We start from the raw sequence: 24,311 nt of genomic DNA on the forward strand, positions 1-24,311 counted from the left end.
TCTGATAGTTCTGTAACTAGGTTTTTTAGGCAGCGAGTCCATCTGGAGGGCAGCATGGTGGTCTGGTTTCTTCCCATAGGGGCGGCTGTGGCTCAGTGGTAGAGTGGGCTGTCCCTCAATCAGAAGGTCGGGGGTTCGATCCCCAGCTCCTATGGGTCAACATGTCGAAGTGTCCTTGGGCAAGACACTGAACCCCAACTTGCTCCTGAAGCATGGCTTCAGTGTGTGAATGAGTATGAAAGAATAGTCTCCTCCAAATTCCTCCTGTATGAATGATGTGTGGATGGGTGAATGAGGATGTCATGTAAAGCGCTTTGAGTAGTTGAAATAACTAGAAAGGCGCTATACAAATACAGACCATTTACCATTTTACCATTCCCACTGACCAGAGACCAGCAGTTTACGTTATGGGTGACTCTAAAATTGCCCGGAGGAATGAATTTGAGCATGAATGATTGTCTGTCTCTGTGTGACCCTGTAATTAACTGGTGACCAGTCCAGGATGTGTCACACCTCTTGGTCAATGTTAGCTGAGGTTGGCTCCCCCCCATGACTCTTGAGGATAAGCGGTATGGATGAATGGATGAGTGGATGAGTCAATCTGTGTTAGAATATAAAGTTTGGAAAGAATGGACCCTTGCCATACCCCACATTATATTTGTTTGCTCAGATTTAATATCTATTAAATCTCTCTCTATTCTGTAAGTAAGATTTGAACCAGTTTAACACTACAGACCAATATAACGCTTTATAATCGTTTCAGCTGAACTTCTACTGATTTGCAGCAGGTCATAACAGGAAAAGGGTTCTCTACTATGTACATGGTTGTCAAGAAGGGAATGGATAAGTTTAAGACCGAAGTAGTCATTAAAAATGGCATATGGCAGTGAATTTGGAGAATATTAGTTGTGTTGAACAATTTGATTTGGTGTTGTTTGAGTTGTTCATTGAACACAGCTGAAAGTTTATACATTTTGCCAATACATCTAATTTGCAATGGAGGTTGAATAATTTTGAGTGCAATTGTAAATGTATCAGTGGTATACACCAAGATAGTAGACTAATCAAGTGGACACCACTTTAGAATATCAAACCCATAACAGCTACCACAGCGTTCCATTGGATTAAAAAAAGCAGGATTTTGGAGCATGTCCCCCCTCTCCCTTGGGAATGTTATGCCAAATTCTGACTGATTTACTGCTTTTGTAATGCAAGTGAACAAGAACTTTTATCTGAATCTCTGTGTCAAGCTTTGGAGTTCATGTTTTCTATTCCTCTCTGCTGTTATGATGATAGCACTGCTTGAGGTAGAAGGACCATTGCTGTCACACATACTTTCACCTACAGTGCTACAGGTATTCCTGGATGAGGCTGCTCTACATCCAGCACCCTGGCAAATATGCAACGCTCCCTCATCACTTAGCAATCACCTAATGACAAAAAAGTCTGATCATGAAATTATTATAATGTGATACGCATTAACAATGTGATATACCTCCAAATACAAGTATGAACTTAATAATGACCATGATATGAGACATATAAAAAGATGAAATAAAAAAAAAGTACAACAAATGCCACCAGCGAAAAAGCCATGAGATTATAGGGAGTCTTAAGAAGAGATTTAAAAGAGGATACTAACTTTGCCTGCCTGAGATCTCCAGGCAGGGACTTCACCAGCTGAGGGGCCTTAACAGCAACAGCAAGATTACCATTAATGTCAAGTCGAATTTTTGGAACTGTTAGTAGGGCCTTCAGGATCTCAGGCAGCAATCAGGCTCATAGGGAGATAGCAGCTCACAGATATGGCAGGAGTCTGACCGTGCAAGGCTTTAAAAACAAGCAGTAAAATCTTAAAGTCAATTCTAAAACAACACAGGTAACCACTGAAAGACAGCAAGGAGATTTTTCTCATTTTCTTCCTTCAATTCAATATGCAGTGTTCTTCAACTTTTCAGAACTTGATGTTTGTATATATTTCAAAGTACTTTATGTCAAGATAGTAAATAATCACTCAAAAGATAATTATTTTTCACATGAAACTGTGAATTGTTATTTGGGCCATTATTGTGCACATTGCAAACATTATAGTAGAGTTATGTTTCTTGAAAGGTTTAGCATATATGTTAATAGCAGGCTTTTGATTGGATTACAGTGGTGTATCAGGTGATTTGTAGGTGGCCTCTACACCATGTCTTTGGTTACAAGACAGAGGTTTCAGCATGTTCCTCCCATGGACCTCTCTCTATTGGGGTTCTGTTGGGTTATTGCTGAGATTGTGGCACATGTCTTTGGGTTTATGATGACTGATGACTTTTCTCAAGTGCAGTACTGTTTTCCAGGCTCTAATTTCTCTTGTGTTAGTACACAGTTCAGTGCGGGGACCAAATTTGCCCTCTATTTTTTGTTTACTTTAGGCATACTGGTAACCATTTTAGGGAACTCTGTTGTCATTGTGTCAGTAAGTCATTTTAAGCAGTTGCATAATCCTACTAATGTCCTTATTTTATCTCTTGCTCTGGTTGATCTATTGGTGGGTGTTCTCGTGATTCCTTTCAGCACCGCCCGGACCATACACGGTTGCTGGTTTTATGGTGATACCTTTTGTCAACTGCACTCCAGTTTTGATGTGTTTCTCACCACTCTTTCTATCTTCCACCTAGTTTGCATTGCTATAGACAGGCATCAAGCAATATGCAATCCTCTGCATTATTCTAGGAAAATGACAATATCAGTGGCCTGGATTATGGTCTGTGGCAGCTGGGCACTGGCTGCTGCCTACTCTTTTGGACTACTTTATTCAAAGGCCAACGTAGCTGGGTTAGAGGACTACCTGACATCAATAAACTGTCTTGGCAGTTGTTACATGCTATTCAGCCCTTTTTGGGGAATCCTTGACATTGTTACTTCCTTTTTCTTTCCATGCACTGTAATTGTTTGTCTGTACACTAAAATATTCATTGTGGCAAAAGAGCATGTAAGAAAAATGGAAGATATTAGCAAGTGTGCAAAAAATAGAAAAAGAGGTGGGTTGATTAACAAGTCTGAGCACAAGGCTGCAAAGACTCTGGGTATTGTGCTTGGTGCATTCATCATTTGTTGGATGCCCTTTTTTACAAATGCTATAACTGAGTCTTTCATTGGTTTCACTTCACCTGCTGCCATCTTTGAGGCATTTGTCTGGCTAGGTTATTTCAATTCATCCTTAAATCCAATTATTTATGCATTGTTTTATCCCTGCTTCAAAAAATGTTTTTATTGTATTGTCACTCTGAAAATATTTAGTTCAAATTCCTCAACCATGAATGTAATTGTTAAATGACAAAGATACACTCAAAAATTTTACTTTTTGTTACTATTTTCTACTATTTGATAATATTCAATGAGCTACATTTGAAACAAGGTCTTGAACATGCATTTCCATCGGGAACAGAAATGTCTTTGTTTGTATGTTCTGTTGTGCAACTGTTGTTGTATTACAGTGGCACATTTTGTCCAGCGTCTTTCTTTATTTTCCTCTGACCCTAATTCATGTTAGTCTCTGTGTGCGATTACCTTTACACTAAATCTTTGATGTGAGCATTTTCAGTATTTGAAAACACTTTTCAATGATAACTTGTATATAACTGTTGCCTAACTATATTAAAATACTGTTTCTTCATTAATCATTGATAGTAACATTTTTAATTGGTACGTAGGGCTGTTTTAAAATATTGTGCAGTGTATCTTAAGTGTGTGTCCAGTAACAAACAAATAGAAGAGAGAAAATTTTTGGGCATAGCCTACGGTAGAATTTCACTTTGTAGTTTGAAAGAGCAACAATGAATGAGAAAAGTAAATTATAGATCAGTTTTAACTATACTAACTTATCAGTAAAGATTTCATAGAACTGTTTCATTTTTGGGACCCTGATTTCGAGAACCAGAAACCAGAAAAGTCTATACATGATGTCTAACATGTATCAAATTAATATACACATTTTATAAATTACTCACAGACAGCTATCACTGAAATATGAATGAATGACGTGATATTCTCAATATAACTACAGAGCAAAATATATTATATAAGCTTTCTCCCACCATGCTTCACACCGAACACTGATAGAAATCTTATTTGTCGTACATAATTTTTAAATAAAGAAATAAATACAATGTTTGTTATGAATTGATAGTGTATAAATAAAGATTGACTGATTAGAGTGGACCCTTGATGACTGCAACATAAAAACTGATTTGAATGCAATGAAAAAAATTGATTACAGTTTTCAGTTTTAATTTTGTTGAATCTAACATTGTAAAGTGTCGAATTATATTATAAGAATACATACTACGCAAAGTCAAAACAGCTTCGTGTTGGTCTCCTGTGGTCCAGCAACTTTTACTTACTAAACTTTATCTGTTATAATGCTCAAATTGTATAGGTTATTTTTCAGCCATGCCCAACAAGTGGTGGAATTTAAAGGGGATGGAATTAAAAGTGGTTGTTTTATAAAGGAATCGCAATATACACAAGAATGATGATCGGGGCCTAAAAACTGCTGCACTGTGAATTTAGCATGTTGATACCAGGTGTGTCCCAGTAGTCTGTCTCCTCCTTCACATCCCTGCGTGTTCTGTTAAGGGTTGTGGTTGGGGTCATTGTCATTCCTGTTGCGTCCACTTGGTTGTGACTGAGTGAACAGGATGGGGATCACTATTATGACTGCAAATAGGACAAGGATACATGTTGTGCCACGCAGACCAAACAGGCCTGGGTGTCTGAATGGATGCCAAGGACGTTGGCTGAGTGCGAGCAGAGCTTGATCAACACTCCTCCCTCACAGTTGGAGCGTCAGAACAGGGTCGACAGTTACTTCTTCTACCTGGTGATAAGTGGAGCAGAGTGCTTTATTTTGCCGTCTATTCTCTCCCTTCTTTTAAGACCTTGGATGTTGGTGGTGTTGATGCACGCTCTGCAAAGGGTCGTCATATAGCCCTGGCACCTTCATGCAGTGGCTAGCGTGGATCCAGGTGGCTCTCTCAGCGACCTTTACTGCTGTGTATGTTGTGAGGAGCACCTGGATTGACGGGATGAGGGGACCCGCAGCAGAAACAGGAAGTGTCTTGCACCTGTTTGTGAATCTGAGATAAAACAGCAGACAAGGTTTCACAATATCTCAACATATCATTTTCACAGTCATGGGAATTGGGGAGTGGTCTGTTTGCTGGTCCAACTCCCATATTAGGGGGTCTCCCAAAAAGGACTGAAGATCATGCATGCTCTCTTCCTCATTCTCATGTACATCAAAACAATGGGAAGCACCTTAGTCCAAGGTAAACCTGTATCATAACATTTAGCTAGTTTTGCCTTTAGTGTCTCTCTCTACTGCTCCTCCACTCTCTGGGTGGTATGCCTTTCGATGCCTAGAAAATGTTGAAGTCATTTGATTGCATCACTCACAAAAGGGGTGCCACTGCTTTATCACTGCTTATTTCCCGTGGCACACCCCATCTGCACACTATGTCAGTCAGTAATGCTTTTGCTACAGCTGCACTGTCCTGTCCCGTCTAGAAGGCCTCAACCCATTTAGAAAATATGTCAACCATAACAAGACCCTTCACTTGGAGTCAGTTCAATGAAATCAATCACATGATCAAATGGCTTGTCTGGTTGTAGGTGTGCTGCTCGTGAGTGTAACATCCCTTTTCCTGCGTTGTGTGCAGGGGCGTAGCACCAAATTCTGGGCCCTGCACACTATATTCACTATATCATTAGAAGTTTTCACCCATACAAACCTTATTATGAGCGGTCAACTCAAAACTCCCATGCAGGTGAGGACTTCCTCTTTCTTGCTTTCTCCATCTGTGAGAATTTGAGGCACAACAAACAAAAATGGAACTGGCGGGAATGTGAATGCACTTGCAGTTGTGGCGAGCGGAGGGTCAAGAAAATAAAGAAATAGTCGTTCTTACTCTATTTAACAAATCAAGTTGCCAGACAACGCCACTTTGGGATCTCAGCCCAAAGAACTGAATGACGCACCTTTAAAGGCGCACAGGTCCGTTCACTCAAATAGCAAGAGACAGTGTTCCAATCTCAAAAAAAATATAAGTTTTATTAACAGAATTTGATTAAAATGATATAAAAACACACCATTCACACGGGGATTAAACTAGGGGACTAAATTAAAGCTGAGGATACCGGTGCACGAGTTGATGGAGCGGTGAATCCCAACAAAAACAAAAAAAAAGAGAAGACACCCAGCTGTGACAGTCACACACACACACGTGAAGGATACCCGAATCCCAGGGAGCACAGCACACAAAAGGGGATCCCAGCACCAGACCACCGGACCTCAGCAACTAAAACAAAAGGAACACACACAGGTTAGTGGGGTTACAGTAATCCAACAGAACAAACAATATACAAAAACTTGGAAACAAATAAATGGCAGCAGAAATCAATTAAACTAAACTAAACTACCGGTTGCCAAATATAAGTTACTCATAATACAAAGAAAAATAAGGTAAGAAACAAGAAAAACTCTGCCCAAATGAAATATCTAAACAAATAAATCTAAAAACAAAAATAATCAATACAACAAATCAAGACAACGGAGCAGGGCAATGAAAACAAAAATGCAACCCACACTCCCAACAAACAGACTTTAAAAAGGGCTCCAATCAAGCCAGTCAATTAATAACAGTCAGCACACCAGAGTACCACGCAATACTTGCGAGTGATGTAAGCCAGGGGAAAAGCAATTGTCTTAAGAATGCAGGTCCACAGCTGGTGAAGTAGAACCTCTCCATCTAGTTTAGAGCAGATTATTAATTATGTGGACTTTCTGAGCCCTTTCATCCGCTGGTCGCTGGGTGGCAGTATAGTTACAGGGAAGAAAATATCCTCGAAAGTTGCGTTTCCTAACTTGGTCAATTCTAGGCTTACAAACATGGAAATTACACCATTTCACACAAGAACACATTGATTAAGATTAGCTGATTTTCTGGACAATTGAATAGTTCCTTAACATCAATTTAAACTTAAAACACAGAAAGTAAATTGCAGTCAAAGATTATAACCCAGGAATTTGGTGTCCTTTTACGACGCCGCTCTGGCAATCGTCAGACGATTGACATTATTTCCAGCACTGCAGGAGGCAGGCCGCTGGCTACAGCCCTAATAGGCGAACCCTTGGACCACGCCCCTCGTGCTGGAGGGGTGGAAGCTGGCGAAGGCGTTGGATGCAGGGCAGGAGTAAGTCCTGACGTCCCTGGTCTGGTTCCAGACAAGCCAACACGCACCAGGTGGATGGGGGTGGGATGGGGAAGAGCGTCCCAGCTGCAGTGAACTCAGAGGGGAGATTGTTCCAGCAGTGACCTTGGCCAAGGCCACAGCTTAGGGGAGGCCAATTCAGATTAGATTATTTGGGTTAGAGCAAGACAGCCATATTCATATTCTTTTGTCTCAGGCTTAGTCACCTTCAGTTGAAGATATTTAGGTGGCGTCTAGAGTCCTTTGTGTATTCCCAGGTTCTCTTCTGGGCTTTTTTTATTTAAAGACTCACAGCAGGGCCTGTTACGGCCTCCCCACAAATGACTCAGTTTAGTCTGTCTAGGGGCAGGAGGCAGCAAAATATGTGAAACAGAGGACGCCAATACCGGTCGTGATCTTTTCACCCAATCTTTATTTCACACACACAAAACCCCAAACCACCAAAAAGGTAAACAAAAGGGACTGGAGACCCCGGCCAAAAGGAACAAAAGAAGGGAAACGCCAGGCCAACCCTGCAGCGGATCGTCGCTCCTGACGTCTCCCCCTAACCTAATGAAGACAAAAAGAAACTAGAGTAAACCAAAAGACGAGTAACGTAACTACCGGCGATCTCCAACCCAAACTAACAAAACAAACTAAAACAACAAAATCCCAGCCTCTAAACGGGCCTGGAACTAAACGGGCCTGGAACTAAAAGGGCGTGGAGAAAGGAGAACTCAAAACGGAGGAGGAAAAAGACCCTCCTCTCTACCTATATCAGGTAACGTCCGCCGTGCGCCAGGTATGTCACTATGCGTCTGCGTGTCTCTGTGTGTCTCTTGACTGTCCGCGTGTCTCCGTGTGTCATCCCTTGTCTGCGTGAGTCCTCTCCCTCTTATGTCCCTCCTCCTCTCTACCTGAGTGGTGATTCACCTCAGGTGCGCACTCAGGCAGAGGAAGGCGGGAGACAGAGCTGACAGAGAGGGAGAGAGCGAGAGAGAGAGAGAGAGAGAGAGAGAGCAGCACCCTGCGGCACGTAACAGGGCCCTTCAGGTTTTGACCCAGCCTGGTCATCGAGCGTCCAGGTCATGCAAATCACCCGTTTATCAGGGCAGTCCATCTATGTGGTCCGAGCTGGAGGGGTCACATCTTGGCATGGAAAGTATCACTTCTGAAGGTTTTATAGTACCTGTCTTGGGGAGGTTTAATTCAGAGTTTAGTTTAAACAGCCAGATCATTATTCAGACCTGGGATAATGGACAGCCCCCTTCCTGTGGGGGCCACCGGCCAATCCTGAGGTCACAATGAGTGTGAGATTCAGCTTCAGAAATTCAACAAAGCTTCAACTCACTACACAGGTATTGCAAGCAAAGGATTTGCAACTAAATATTAAGTCTTATTCACTTTAATCTATTTTAAGTCTATCTGTTCCAATACTTTTGCTCACTTAAAAATTTGGTGTTCCGTTACAAATAATGTTATTTTCTAAGTTGTGTATCAGATACAGATGTAAATACCTGGAAATAAAAGCTGAAATGTTGATCTCTTGTCTCATATTCATCTTTTGATGTCAAACCCAAATGTTTTCAGCCTACAGCAAAAATAAAGGAATTGGCCTCCCTGTTCCAATACCTTTGGAGGGGAGTGTATACCTCATGTCAAAGCCCTACAATGGGAAAATAATCTACACTGCTGCTTTTCCTATACTCCTTCTACTTCTCCAGCTATTCTCCTGCTACTCATATTCTTTTATTTCACTGACTGACTGACTAACTCGCTCCAACTCACTACAACTCACTACAAATGCCGACAACATCCACAGTGCGGTGCGAGATTTGAAGCGTTTTTTTTTGGGGAAGCGATACATTGAACGAACCAATGACAAAATCTGCACAAACCGATGCCTCGTTTGTTATCGGTCACGGGATTTTTTCGGAAGCGATACAAGCCTCGAAGCAAGGCTTCATCTGACGCCCACTTTTACTCGAGACACGCCTTAATGCCTCAGTTCATTTGACCCATCACTAACTCTGACTGCCTACCTGTGTACCGAACTGCAAGTAAAGACTTTTTCTTTAACTGCCTGTTGTCTCGAGTCGTACTTTTGAGTCCTCCTTCTTGTGGTTTCCCAGTTGTTACAGCGAGTCCATCTGGAGGGCAGCAGGGTGGTGTAGTGATTTGAACTGTTGCCTCACAGCAAGAAGGTTCCAGGTTCAAGCCTGCTGGGTTTCTGTGTGGAGTTTTCATGTTCTCCCCGTGCTTATATGGGTACTCGGGCTTCCTCCCACGGACCAAAGACAAGCAGTTTACTTTATGGGTGACTGTAAAATTGCCCAGAGGTATGAATGTGAGCATGAATGATTGTCTGTCTCTGTGTGGCCATGTGATTAACTGGTGACCAGTCCAGGATGTGTCACACCTCTTACCCAATGTTAGCTGAGGTTGGCTCCCCCCCATGACTCTTGAGGATAAGCACTATAGATGAATGGATGAGTGAATGGATTCCATCTAACACTTCTTAATTACACCCAGTATTTTATTAGGGCCCGAGCACCCAGCGGTGCGAGGACCCTATTGAAATGCGAGGATGCAAGAAAATGTCAGGGGGGCAAGAATATATCAGCGGCCCAAACACCAAGAGGTGTGAGGACCCCATGGGTGTCGAAAACATAATTGAAATGCAAGGAATTCTTCTTATTATTATTATTCTCTCAAATGAATAGCATTTTTGGGGGCCTACACATGCACGAAAACTCATGAAAGTTTGCAGAAAAATCAGTTGTGGTGGAAAATTACGTTTTTTATAGCTTTCGCAAATGGGTGTGGCAAAATGACTCTATAGCGCCCCCTAAACTCAGCCCCGGAACTGCGTTTTATGTACATGTACGAAATTCGGTGGGTTCATGTACACTGCGTGCACAATTATTAGGCAAGTTGTATTTTTGAGGATTCATTTTGTTATTGTACAACTACAGTGCTCTTGGTCAATCCAAAATGTTAACAAACCCTCAAACCTGAACATTTAAGTAGTAAAAGTGAAGTTTTGGCTTTCTTAAGAGAATATCTATACGTACACCATTATTAGGCAACTATTAGTGTGCAGAATTATTATGCAACTAAATGAAAAACAAAGATTTTCCCATCTCACTTGTTTATTTTCACCTGTTAAAGTGAGAATAATAAACAAACTCAAAATTTACAAATAAACATTTCTGAAATTTAAAAAAAAAAAACCCTCAGTGACCAATATAGCCACCCTTCTTTTCAATAACAGTCACAAGCCTTCCATTCACGGAGTCAGTCAGTTTCTTGATCTGGTCAGAATCAACTTTTTGTGCAGCCGCAACCACAGCCTCCCAGACACTGTTCAGAGAGGAGTACTGTTTACCTTCACTGTAAATTTCCTGCTTAAGAAGGGCCCAAAAGTTCTCAATAGGGTTTAAGTCAGGTGAAGAAGGGGGCCATGTCATTAGTTTTTCATCTTTAAGGCCTTTACTGGCCAGCCACGCAGTGGAGTACTTTGATGCGTGTGATGGAGCGTTGTCTTGCAAAAAAATCAAAGTCTTCTTGAAAGATGCAGACTTTTTCCTGTACCACTGCTTGAAAAAAGTGTCTTCTAGAAATTGGCAGTAGGTCTGAGAGTTGATTTTGAGTCCATTTAGGTCCAACTAGCTCATCTTTAATAATACCTGCCTATACCAGTACCCCACCTCCACCTTGCTGGCGTCTGAGTCGAAGTGGAGCTCTGTGTCCGTTACTGATCCAACCACGGGCCCATCCATCTGGTCCGTCAAGAGTCACTCTCATCTCATCAGTCCACAAAACCTTTGAAAAATCTGTCTTCAGATATTTCTTGGCCCATTCTTGACGTTTCAACTTATGTGTCTTGTTCAGAGGTGGTCTGGTTTCAGCCTTTCTTACCTTGGCCATGTCTCTGAGAACTGAACACCTCGTACTTCTTGACACTCCAGGTAGGTTGGAGTTGTGGAATATGGCAGCACTGGAGGATAATGGGTTCCTGGTAGCTTCACGTTTGATTCTTCTCAAATCTTTGGTGGTTAATTTGCGTCTTTTCTTCTCGACACGTTTCTTGCGACCTTGCTGACTATTTGCAACAAAACGTTTGATGGTTCTGTGATCACGCCCCAATATCTTAGATATTTCAAGAGTGCTGCATCCCTCTGAAAGACTTTTTACAATATTTGACTTTTCAGAGTCAGTTAAATCTCTTTTTTGGCCCATTTTTCCTGAGGAGAAGAATCTGCCTAATAATTATGCACGCCTTGATATAGGGTGTTGATCTCCTTAGGCCACACCCTCCCTCGTTACACAAATACACATCACCTGATATGCATTAAATCCAATAAGCATTCAAGTTTATACAGCTTGGAGTTGGAAATTATGGATAAAATGATGATATGGTCAAAATAATCACTTGCCTAATAATTGTGCACACAGTGTATCTCTTCAAGACGTACAAAAAAGTCTCTTGGAACAATGACCTAAACCCAACATTTGGTCAGGAAAGACTCAAGATGTTGATGTTGGTCTGTAGTGAAAACTGTGAGTTTCCGTCAAACGACGCAGCGAATTTTGATAATAAATTTTCCTTCGCCATGGCCATTAAAAGTGCTGTAACTCCACTGTACAAGATCCTATCTTCACCAAATTTATACCGTTTGATGACTGTCCGGCTCTGAAGACATCCATCCATCCATCCATCCATCCATCCATCCATTTTCTATACCGCTTATCCGTCAGGGTCGCGGGGGGAGCTGGAGCCCATCCCAGCCGACTTCGGGCGAGAGGCGGGGTACACCCTGGACTGGTCGCCAGCCAATCGCAGGGCCACATACAGAGACAGAGACAGACAGACAACCTTTCACTCTCACACTCACACCTACGGGCAATTTTAGAGTTACCAATTAACCTAATGTGCATGTCGTTGGATTGTGAGAGGAAGCCGGAGTACCCGGAGAGAACCCACGCTAGCATGGGGAGAACATGCAAACTCCACACAGAAACACCCCGGATTCAAACCGGGATTCGAACCCGGGACCTTCTTGCTGTGAGGCAACAGTGCTAACCACAGCACCACCATGCTGCCCTCTGAAGACATGTATATGCCAATTTTGAACCATAGTCATAGCGCCACCTAGTGGTGGGAGGAAGTGCATATTTTATTCTCTGACGTCTGTCTCTCAGCAGGTTAATCACAGCCACCTCAAATTTGACCAGTGGAGAGAAGAGGGTCTGCTGAACACGTACATGTAGTTTGAGGTCTCTAACTTGTGAAATGAGAAAACTGGAGCAGGTTAGTTAGTTAGTTAGTTAGTGCTTTCTCATCTCTCAGGTTCCTGTGGATCCTGTGGATCCTGGTCCTGGCCCTGCTGATGTGGTTCTCTGGTTCCTGTGGGTCCTGGTCCCGGTCCCGCTGATGTGGTTCTCTGGTTCCTGTGGATCCTGATCCTGGTTCTGCTGATGTGGTTCCCTGGTTCCTATGGATCCTGGTCCTGGCCCCGCTGATGTGGTTCTCCACCAGCCAATGGATCTGCGTCTGTCCAAGGCTACAGCCTGTCCGTCCTTGGGACGTATCTCTCCTTCACTGTGGTGCTCCCGGAGGTTTCTCTTTTCCCACTGGGTTTTTTGAGTTTTTCCTTCCCGAAGAAGGGGGGTCATAAAGGGCAGGTGATGCCTCGGACTGATCCATTGGCCTCATCGACTGCTGGACTCTTTATTAGATTGTTTGTTCGCTTACACTTGTTTATTTCAGTGAACTTTGTAAAGCACTATGAGACACTCTGTTGTGATATTGGGCTATACAAATAAAATTGAATTGAATTGAATTGAATTGAATTGAATAGTTTCTTAGTTTCTGCCTCCCTCCTCAACTTTGAGCTCTCAGTTAACATGGCAGTCAATGAGGCAGTCGGTCGGCACTCCCGTCGCTCCGAAATTGTGACTGTGGGTGAAACGGTGCGGCTGCCAGAGTGAGTTAAACACGAAAATTTCAGATGATTTTTCTGCTCCTCTCCACTCTAGCGATGACATCACCCACTCTAGCCCTTAACATTCCACCACATACACACTCATGTAAAATGTGAAAAAGGAGGGAAAACCTTTTTATTTTTGAAAGGCAACCGTGATGAAAGGGTGAGTGGCACGAAGGAGGTTGAATGATGGACTGAAAGAGGACAAGATGTTGAACGTTTTAAAGCTTGAATGGGGTTTCTAGCTAAACGTATGAAGGAGCTATAAGGGCTTGAAGTTGGTTGAAGAAATGGAAATTTGTGCTGTAACTTGACTGTCCAAGGTCCTAACAGTCTGAAGACATCTACAGACTAATTTTGAACTACACTCATTGCGCCACCTGGTGGCAACAGGAAGTAAGACCTCCGTGCCAATAATCATTTGATTTTCAGGAAATTTTCACAGTGTAGTCAACACTTCATATACTGGAATATAGGACGTGATTAGTGGCTGTTCTCTAGCGCCACATAGGGGACACAAGAAGTGACATGTAACTCCTTCATGCACTGTCCAAAATACATGAAAATTCTGAACCGCATGGAAGGGTCAGAGTCCGGCAACAGGACAAAGCCGCCGCACACCCCAACGTGCACGAAGGTGCGAGGGCCCTCCAACACTGCTTGCAGCTTTAATTTGAACATATAATTCCCCTGTAAGAAAGCCATGGCACTGAGACACACAGTCTGACTGGTTGCTATCTATCAGCACAGTTGCTGAATACAGACAAGCCAGGTCCACTGTCTGAGACAATCTGTGTTAGAATATGAAGTTTGACCTGTGGATGGATGATGCAGCATAAGATCACACTTATGCCAGGTCACCAGAACAGTGTGTCAGGTCACAATTTTATCTACTGCCATTTTTTGTGTGGTGTGGTAAATGAGTCAGAATCTTTGATCCTGTGCACTATGTTCTTGACAATACGCATAATAGGGATGTGTATTTGCTAACAAAGTGTCAATTGAAAACACTAAAAACAGCACTTTTAAATTCTGAAATATTTGGAGGCGTGGTCTGTCGCTATGATTTCACATGCACAACACTGTGTCAGTATGGCTAAGTAAAGTGTGTAAGCTCTTCACCTATCCATGCACATGCAATCTCTTTGAATGGACGGAGTTCCCCACTCTTATTTGGAAGTCCAATGCGAAAACACTTTGATACCTTCATACTGACTTTTGCAAGACTGTACTAAAGCGATGCCCCAGTGAAATGACTTATTTATCCTCAAATCACTGAAAATTTATTTTTAAATGCAGACTAGAACTTACTGTGTCACCGGGAAGGACAGAGGCTCAGGCGCAGACGACAAACACACAGTACAAGAGCACGAGAAATATTATATATATATATATATATATTATTTATATATATATATATATGTATATTGTGTATAATGATTTTCAGTACTGTGGAGACAATTGTATGTCAATGTTCATATGTTAAAATTTAATGATTTTTCTCGTTATAAAATATAAAATTCGCTACTGGTGGGAGGGAGACTAATTCCTCTAAGCATGATATATGGTTTTCTTTAATATGAAATTGTAACTATACGATCACAATATGCTGTTTTCTTTTAATAATCCTATGATGATTGTAAAAATTTGAACATGATAAATGTTACTCAGTCGGCTGGAGGAGCCAGGTTATGAAAAGCTGCTGTACTGGCTTTTATTTTTGAACAGTGTTCCTGTGGAAATAAACCTCCCTCCAGTTGGCAACAGATTCGTCTCCATATTGTTCTTCACACACAACGCAGAGATTATCAAGCTCAGAGCAGTGCAGGCCAGACCGGCTACAATGGTGCCGTGACCTGGATCTACTGCTTCAGGGTGGTTCATCACCGTACCTGGAGCTGTGGATCAACATCAGATTGGTCGCCAGAGGTTGCTGTTACCCACACATGTAATTTAATGTACATGTTAAAACTGAGCCTAAGTAATATGAGTTACGCATAATTTTAAAAAAAGGGTTAACACTGTTTTCTTTTTGGTTATTCAATATTTCCTGTTACAAAAAGGTAAATTTGTGTTTCAGTGTATTCCTTTTGTGAGTACAGTTAAGTAATGTACAGAGGGTTGGAATGACACAGGTTACTGAGAAAATGGATGAGGGTAGAATTCCAGCTGACAATGTAGGTCTTGCTTTTGGAAGAGGGAGGTCAATTGTGGGGTTACCAAGCACACCAGTTCGAGGTGCAAATAATGTGGACTCTCCAGCTTTCTGTTCTACACGCATACACGGTCAGCTGCCCAGTGACCCCACTTACCTCAACTTGACCGGAGCTAAGTTAGTCCTACAGTCAGACGTGAAGGAGCCCCCAGTCTTCAGAGGAGATGGATCGGACAAGAATACAGTGAGTGAGTGGGAAGAACTAATGGTAATGTATTTCAAGAGACGTGCCACACCCCTGGTAGAGCAATATTCAGAAATAATGTCTAAGTTAATGGGCAAAGCTAAGGACATTGTGAGAATAACTCTGAGAAGCAGCCCATCACTGAAACCCCAGGAAAACCCAGAGGTCATTTACGACGTCCTCAGACAGCACTTTCGAGTATTGGGTCCAGCTGAATAAGGCGATTAACGCAGAAGAGGAGGGTTTGAAAAGGCTAGGACGACGCGTAGAGGACCTTTGCCAGGAGGCTGCCATGATGTTTGTTAAATACTGTCCGGATCCCACACTTGCTGCTGTTCTCAGATTCAAAGCACCAGACAAGTGGACGGCTAGTGAGACTCAAGAGCACATTGACCGCTACCAAATTGAAACAAGAAAACAAGTTCTCTCCCAATCTAAGCACCCTAAATCAGTTACAGTCCATGTTCAGACCCCTATACCTGATGATTCAGCAATAACATGTAAATCAGAAGAGCCACATGTGCACGTTGAGAATGACACTGCATCCAAACCCCCCTGTAATGACAGCTGCTTGAAAACACTGATCAGTCTCTTTGATCGTGCTTTATCACAAAATGTCCTGACCACAGACAAATCGATCCATCCAGCACAAACTCACCAAAGATCCTGTAGAGTCTGTCAGTCTCTCGAGCACTCTACCCTTGCACACTGCAGGCAGAAACACCTATGCCTATCGTGTTTTGAACCAAACCATATCAAAAGAAACTGTCCTAATCGCATGCATTTGCAAAGTCAGCGTGCCCCCCAGCCACAGACTTCTCAGCCTTTAAACTAGCTGGCCCGCATTGGGTGAGGGGATGTGTGGGCACTAATAAAGAAACCCTCAGCAGTAGTGATATTGAACAGCACTACATAAAAGTATGTGCAGCTGCACCGGCCAGTGCTAAGGTGATAGTCCAAAACACACACAGAGTGGACCCATTTTATGAACTGTTCTACACCCCTGTTGACATTAACAACAAATTCCAGTTGCAAGGGATGCTTGACTCCGGTTCTATGGCATGTACACTCAGTGAGCAAGCAGAGCAGAAGATGTTGAGTGAAAATATACTCTCAGAATCCATTCCCTTGACCCAAGAAATTGTGCTAGTAGGCTGTGGTGGGGCAATCAGCAAGCCTAAATGCATGTATGAAGTGGAGATGAAAGTGTATGGGGAAACCTGTGTTGTTCCTGTTCTTGTTGTGCCAGGCCAACGCGATGATTTGATCATAGGCACAAATGTTATCAGATTTGTCATGCATCAGCTTAAAATAACCAGTGACTATTGGCGTCTCGTCTCCAGTGGCAATCTTCTCCCTGAGTGTGAGCAGTTTCTGGACCTCATGGCAAACTCCCGGAAAAGATCGGCACAGTCAAGCTCCAACAGTCAGTCACCCTGCTGGCGAGAGAATAACATCTTGTGTGGGGTAAGCTACTGAATAATGTCCCTATGTCACCAGGAAGTACAGTCATTGTAGAGCCCACCTCATCAAAGTCCATGCCATGCAACATCATGGTCGGTCGTGTCATTACGCCACTCTGGGGAGACAGATGGGTTCCAATGAAAGTGACTAACCTGTCCAACAAGCCGATAACCCTCAAGAGAAACAGTAAGCTGGCAGATGTGTCTCCCTGTCTAGCTGTAGAAGACTTTGAAGTGTTCCAGGGCTCCAGCCAGCCTGAAAAAGCTGAACAGCTGCAACAAGTCAGTCTCAGCAACATCGACATCGACCAGTGTCACACTGGTAATGAAGGGAAAAGGAAGTTAGTTGAGCTGCTTGAAAAGTACAATGACATTTTCTCAGAACACACCCTGGACTGTGGTGAGGCGAAAGGCTTTACCCACCACATCAGACTTACCGATGAGAGACCTTTTCGTCTTCCTTACCGCCGCGTGCCACCAGCCCAGTACCAGAAGCTGCGGCATGTCCTGTCTGAGATGGAGGAGCAGGAAATAATCCAGAAGTCAGTGAGTGAATATGCTTCACCTCTGGTCCTGGTGTGGAAAAAGCATGGCAGCTTAAGGCTATGCACTGACTTCAGGTGGTTGAATGCTCGCACTTTCAAAGATGCGCATCCGCTGCCACATCAGTCAGACTGCCTTGCTGCGCTAGGAGGAAACACCTACTTCAGCACCATGGACCGGACCGCTGCCACAAGGTCTGTGCAATAGCCCCGCATCATTTATGCGCATGATGCTCAGCATATTTGGTGACTTGAAGTTCAGCATTCTGTTATGCTACCTCGACGATCTGCTTGTGTTTGCTCAGACAGAAGAGGAAGCTTTGGAGAGGCTTGAGGTTGTGTTTCAGCGGCTGCGAGTCTACAACCTTAAACTGAGTCCTAAAAAGTGTCACTTGATGCGATCTTCAGTCAAGTTTCTTGGTCACATCATAGACGGCAATGGAGTGGCCGTGGATCCATCAAAAGTTGATGTAATCACTAAAATGTCAAAAAGTGATCTGATGGAAGAAGATGGCTGCACCCCATCAGTGAAAAGGATAAAGTCTTTCCTCGGGATGGTATTCTACTACCAACACTTCATCCCAAGTTGCTCTGCCATAGCAAAGCCGCTCTGTGCTCTCACCGCTGGACAAAAGAAAAGAGGAAAAGTCAAGTCAAAAGCAAATGCTGGCTCATTCAGGAAGCTCAAACCCTCAGATTGGTCCAGTGAGTGTGATGCAGCTCTGTCTAAGCTCAAAAAATGTCTTTTGAACTGTGTCATCCTCACACATCCAGCCTTCTCTCTACCCTTGATCCTGTCCATCGATGCCTCCCTAGATGGTCTCGGCGCTGTATTGTCACAGATACCAGCCGGACAAGAGAAAGCCTGCCCCATAGCATTTGCCAGTAAGACTCTGAGCAGTTCTCAGAAAAAGTATCCAGCTCACCGACTAGAATTTTTAGCCTTGAAGTGGAGTGTGTGTGTGAGAAATTTAGCCATTAGTTGAGGGGTCATTCATTTACAGTATGGACAGATAACAACCCACTCACCTATATTATGACAAAGCCGAAGCTGGATGCTTGTGAACAGCGTTGGGTGTCCAAGCTTGCCCCTTACACATTCGACCTGAAACACATACCTGGAACGAAGAACACAGTTGCTGATACTCTCAGCAGAGATCCCTTTGCAACGACAGTTGGTCATCGGCTCATCACAGAGCACTACAACCACCTGCTTGCTGAGGCTGAGGATGTCAGCTATGATGGCATCCAAGACACCTTCCGTTTAAAGGTCCAGTGTCATCAGGTAAAGAAACCATCCCGTACTAGCACGTCATCTCAGGTTAGTCCAACTAGACATCCCTGTGACATTGTCAAGGCTCTTTTGGATGCTTAGGACCAATGGGACTCAGCTGCTGAGACCAGAGCTGTTTCAAGAGCCAAGCCAAGAGCTTGACGCCGCCATCTCAAAGCTTGTGTCGTTTGTCATTCGAAAGAGGCGACCATCCAGTCATGAAAGAGCAGGTCTTGACTTGAAAGCTGTGGTATTACTCAAACAGTGGGACAGACTTCACATTCAGAATGATGTCCTGTACCGTGTGACTAAAGACCCCATCAGTAAACAAAAGAGGCATCAGTTTGTCTTACCAGAGAGTCTTAAGGAGAAAGCACTGCATGGTATCCATCGCTGGACACCAGGGGCAGGCAAGAACTTTACACCTGTCTCAAAGTCACACACTACGGCTTATCATCCCATGGGAAATGGAGGAACTGAGCGCTTTAACAGATCATTAGGTAGCATGCTCAGATCGTTGCCCCTCAAGGAGAAACACAAATGGCCTCAACAAGCACAGACTTTGACGTTTGCGTATAATGCAACAGTACATGAAACCACAGGATATGCCCCTTTCCAGCTCATGTTTGGTTGTATTCCAAGGCTCCCCATGGATGTGATGTGCTTCACGACCCTGTGGTTGTTGATCACAGAAGCTATGTGAAAACACTGATGTCACATCTTAACGAAGCAGCCAGGATTGCTCAGACACATGCTGTCAAAGAACAAGACAAACAAGCAAGAGAGTACAACAAGAAAATAAAAGGTACTCACCTGAACATTGGAGACAGAGTACTCATCGCAAACAAAGGCGAAAAGGGAAAGAAAAAGTTAGCTGATAAATGGGATCCAACAGTGTACACTGTTAAAGACAGAAATCTGCAGACTCACACATACAGGCTGGAGGACAACAACGGCAAAACAAGAGTAGTGCACCGCAATTTAGTCCTAAACATCAGTTTCTTACCTTACCTTACGCTGGTTGAAGGTGCAGTCATTTACACATCTTCTTTATCAGTGTCAGAATCACGAGCATAATGATGGGGAGGGTCAGGAAGACAGTCCTTTCTTACAGTTCCTGTAAGAAAGGACAAAATCAAAGTTTTCTATTTTCCAAACATTGTGTCAATGTTTGTTAGACTAATGTCTACACCAGAATTTTCTGCTAGTTCCTCAGAGACTCCGTAGACCATCTAAGGCAGGGGTCTCAAACTCAACTTACCTGGGGGCTGCTTGAGGTAGAGTCTGGGTGAGGCTGGGCCGCATCAAGTATTCCACAAAAAAAGGGTTTCAGGTATTCCAAAAAAAAAGTACAACTGATTCAATCTTCTCAATCTTTGATAATAACAGTTCAGAACATGAACGGTTCTTCAGAACATAGGCTTCTCTTATCTAGTCCTTGCTACCAGAGACCTGGCAGCGCTTCCTCTTACACAGCTGAGCCACATTTGGCTTGAGGGAGGAAGCAATTGAGACCCTCAGTATGGCTTGAAGATGCTCATCAGTAAGTTTGGACCTGTACTTTGACTTATTAAAGTTCATGGTGGAGAAGAGCTTTTTACACAGATATGTGCTCCCAAAAAGGCACATAGTCTGCTTGAACATCCTGGAAAGCTCAGGGAAGATGGGGGGCAATTCTCTCAAAAATTGCCCAAGCTTGTCTGTTTTTCCACTCACCTCCATGAACTTGGCTTTGAGTTCAGAATTGCACTGAAGGTCAATTAGCTCCATTTGAAGCACAGGAGGGGCATCTTGCACATCGAAGGAGAAGGGGTCAGCAAAAATTTGAAAATTGGCTCTGTGTGTCTTGAAGTCTGCAAACCTGTGATCAAATTCCTCCTGTAGCTTTACAATGGCATCAGCATACTTCTCACCACTGAATGGTGTGCCCGCATCCATGAGTGCCTTGCATGCTGGGAAATGGCAGAGGTTTGTCTGAGAGAGCTGGGCTTTCCATAACACAAGTTTTGTGGAGAATGCTCTGACCTTGTCATAGGCAGCACTGACAAGCTTCCCCTGGCCTTGTAAATTCTTGTTCAGTACATTCAGCTCCTGTGTGATGTCAACAAGAAAAGCTAAGTCCATGAGCCATTTGGGATCACTTAGTACAGGAACAGCCATCCCATCCTTCTCCATGAAGGCTTTCACTTCTGCTCTCAACTCAAAAAACCTCTTCAAGACGTTTCCCCTGCTGAGCCAACGTACCTCAGTGAAGTAGGGCACATCCTCATATGCTGACTCTATTTCCTCCAAAAAGGTGCTTTAGATGCTTTAAGCCCCTGGATCTGATATGGTTGATGCATTTCACAACCACAACGACATCACATTGTCAAACTTCAAGCATTTGCTGCAAAGGGCCTGCTGATGGATAATGCAGTGCAGAGCAATGGCCGCCTCCACACCCTCCTCTTCCGGTTTTCTTTGAACAAGTGCCACCAGTCCATTTCTCCTCCCTGTCATTGATGGCGCGTCGGTTGTTATTCCAGCAAACCTCTTCCATGGTAAACCGGCATCCTCAATGCCATCACACAGCTGGCGGAATATCTGTGTGTGTGTGTGTATCGGTGGTCTGGCCATGCATTGGAATCACTTTGAGTAACTCCTCCATCACTTCAAAATTGTCGTCAACACCACGGACATATATTGCAAGCTGCACAGTATCAGTGTTGTCTGTGCTCTCATCAAGAGCGACTGAGTATGCACTGAAATGTTTGGCTTTCTCACGCAGTTGTTCATATATGTTACCTGACAGGTCAGAAATGTGTTCGGCCACTGTGTTGGCTGAAAGGCTGATGTTGCTAAACTGAGCCTTCTTTTCCGGACAGACTATACTTGCAGCCTGTAACATGCACTTTTTGATTAACTCGCCGTCTTTGAATGGCTTTCCTGCCTTAGCAATCATCTCACTCACCACGTAGCAAGCTTCGACTGCCGCATCACTCTCTTTGCTTGCTTTCTTGAAAAAATCTTGTTGCCTCAGTAGACATGTTTTAAGATTGGCGACCCGGTCCTCTCTCTCATCTCCCTGGTATTTTGCATACTCCTCAGCATGTCTAGTTGAGTAATGACGTCTGATGTTGTATTCCTTGTGCACCGCAACTTTCTCTGTGCATATAAGACACTTCGTCTTTGTCTCCCACTTTTCCTGAAATTGTCTGTGCTTGTCGCCAACTTTTCTCTTCACGGCAGGTTTTGAGCAAGACATGACTGGGGCTGGATGACAAAAAAAGCATTATAGTGTGGCAGGATGAGGTGTCTCATCCCTGGGCCTAATGAGTGTGCTGCATTTTGTGCCCTTGTGGTCATGTTATTGTATGCATTTAATTTTGATGTGCTGCATGCAATTGATTTTGATGTGCTACATGCATTTAATTTTGCGTAGCATTGCGCACCTTTGCCTGCTTTGTGTGGCCGGGGGTTGTTCCCCTTTTTGACGCTGCTGGGTGCTGTGCCGGCTGGGCGCAGGTGCTGATTGCGGGGCAGTGCCAGGTGAACCTTTAAGTTCAGGGCTGTGGCAGCAGTACGGGTCTTTTCCGCTTCTCACCGACTCCCGTGGGGACTGGTTTGGCGTGGCAGCCCCTTTGTTTGGTGCGTCCACCGTGTGTTGGTGATTCCCATTGGGGCACCCCGACTTTTCCTCCCATGTAAGTACCCTGCCACAGTGGCTTGGGGGTTTGCTGCGCCGGTATGTAGAGATATAATTCTTCTTTTGTTTGTATTCTAAACTAGTGTTGTGCTTTGACAAGTGGTAATGTTCAATTTGGCTATCAGAACTAATTAATAATTATCAAAGATAATTAATAATTATTAAAATAAATGAACTTTGATTAAAGTCCACCTCGATTGGGGCACCACCTCGAAAAACGAGGAAAAGACAGCCGTTTTAATTGATTTAGTCTCATAAAAATACTAAACTATCAATTTGGAATTATGTTTTATAATTAATTTAATAATTACTACCAAAATTACCACATTGATAGCTAGCTGAAGGATTTTGGAGTTCTTGACAGTGTAGAGGTTGGCAGTGTCCACACTTGTACAACATTAAAGGAGACAGCAGGTATTAAAACATTTATTAAAACAGAGCAAAATTCAGGGACATCATTTGTTACTCATTAAGGACTTGTACTTTGGTACAAGTACAGCTGAAGCAGAGTAGGTATTAAAGACATCTGCTGTTGCAGAAACAAAATCAATCAAACAATCTAACTAAATCTCTATGACTAAACTAACAATAATATGAAGAGTGTGTGTGTGTGTGTGTGTGTGTGTGTGTGTGTGTGTGTGTGTGTGTGTGTGTGAGATAAGGCTGAGGAATGTGAGATGGGTCCCACAAAGGTGGGGGAGAGAGACCAAATGGTGATGGCCAGACCCCCTGGGGTGTGGAGCTGAGGAGACAAAGGAAGCTAAGTGCTGTTAGCTTAGCTTTGTCCCTCAGTGGCCTGTTGCAGACTGTGTGTGTGAGAGAGATAAAGGTGCAGGTTAAGACAGGATGGTTAGTTTGTAGGCTAACATCAACTAAACTTAATGGCTGCACAGTAATCTGCAACACATCACAATAATCAAACTCAATGAACATTAAAGCAAGTCAATACATTAACAAGGGTAAACCATGTATGCAGTAATGCTATGCTAATTATGCCCAGTTAGAGTTTGTTACCAGTCCTTAAAGGGGTAGAAGAAGTGTCCTTGAGGATGCTGCTTTCTCAGCTTGTTGCTGGAGGAAAGGTGTGGTTCGTGTCCGTTGCTGTGTGGTTGCAGGCTGGAGGAATCCGGTCGCTCCTTTGTTCCTGTTAGTTAGCAGCTCTGTGCTAACTTGCTGGTGTGCTCTTGTTGTTGGTTATCAGCTGGCAGACTCTGGGTCGTGCCTGCTGGCGCTGATCTGCTTACTTCAGGCAGGACCTTGTGTCGCTACCATGAAGGAGGTGGCTGCTCTGGACAGACCACACTGAGGCAGAGCTTAGCTGAGTTGAGCTGGTCTCTCCTCTTCAGGAAAGATCAGGAGAGCTTAACCTAGTGTTGGGCTTCTAGTGAAGCCCAACACTAGGTTAAGTTTATTTCATTTTGTTAATCAGCTAAACCTTACATCTGTGTTCATAGCAGCTTGGAGCAACTGTCTGCCCGCTGCTATCGCCACTCCCTGGACTACACTGCTGTTTTGGTTTTGGTTATTTTTGCATTTTTCTGGTTTCTTTCTGTTTCGTTTTTGGTTCCGTTGCGGCGTGGGGTCAGCGCAGAGAGGATTCTGCCTTGGTTCAGGGCGGCTGACCGTCGCCTGGACCCGTTTGCAAGATAAGGCTAATAGTGTCACGCACCATTTGGAAATGTGTGGCCGCCCATGCCTCGTGACACGGGCCTTATGATGAAGG

General features: G+C 43.5%; 2 protein-coding genes across 2 annotated transcripts in view; one reads left to right on the plus strand and one right to left on the minus strand.

Moving 5' to 3' along the window:
* Positions 1–24,311, minus strand: part of LOC139199573 (alpha-2-macroglobulin-like) — a 286,525-nt gene that overhangs the window by 210,233 nt on the left and 51,981 nt on the right. The window lies entirely within an intron of this gene.
* Positions 2,300–3,322, plus strand: LOC139200514 (trace amine-associated receptor 13c-like). Its single transcript, XM_070829828.1, has one exon. It carries the CDS (start codon positions 2,300–2,302, stop codon positions 3,320–3,322), a length of 1,023 nt encoding a protein of 340 aa, XP_070685929.1.

This window comes from Pempheris klunzingeri, chromosome 4 (genome assembly GCF_042242105.1).
Source record: "Pempheris klunzingeri isolate RE-2024b chromosome 4, fPemKlu1.hap1, whole genome shotgun sequence".
Lineage (NCBI taxonomy): Eukaryota > Metazoa > Chordata > Actinopteri > Acropomatiformes > Pempheridae > Pempheris > Pempheris klunzingeri.

What these genes read in the sequence shown, in the direction of transcription:
- LOC139200514 (XM_070829828.1), top strand. Translation starts at nt 2,300, where the DNA reads ATGATGACTGATGACTTTTCTCAAGTGCAGTACTGTTTTCCAGGCTCT.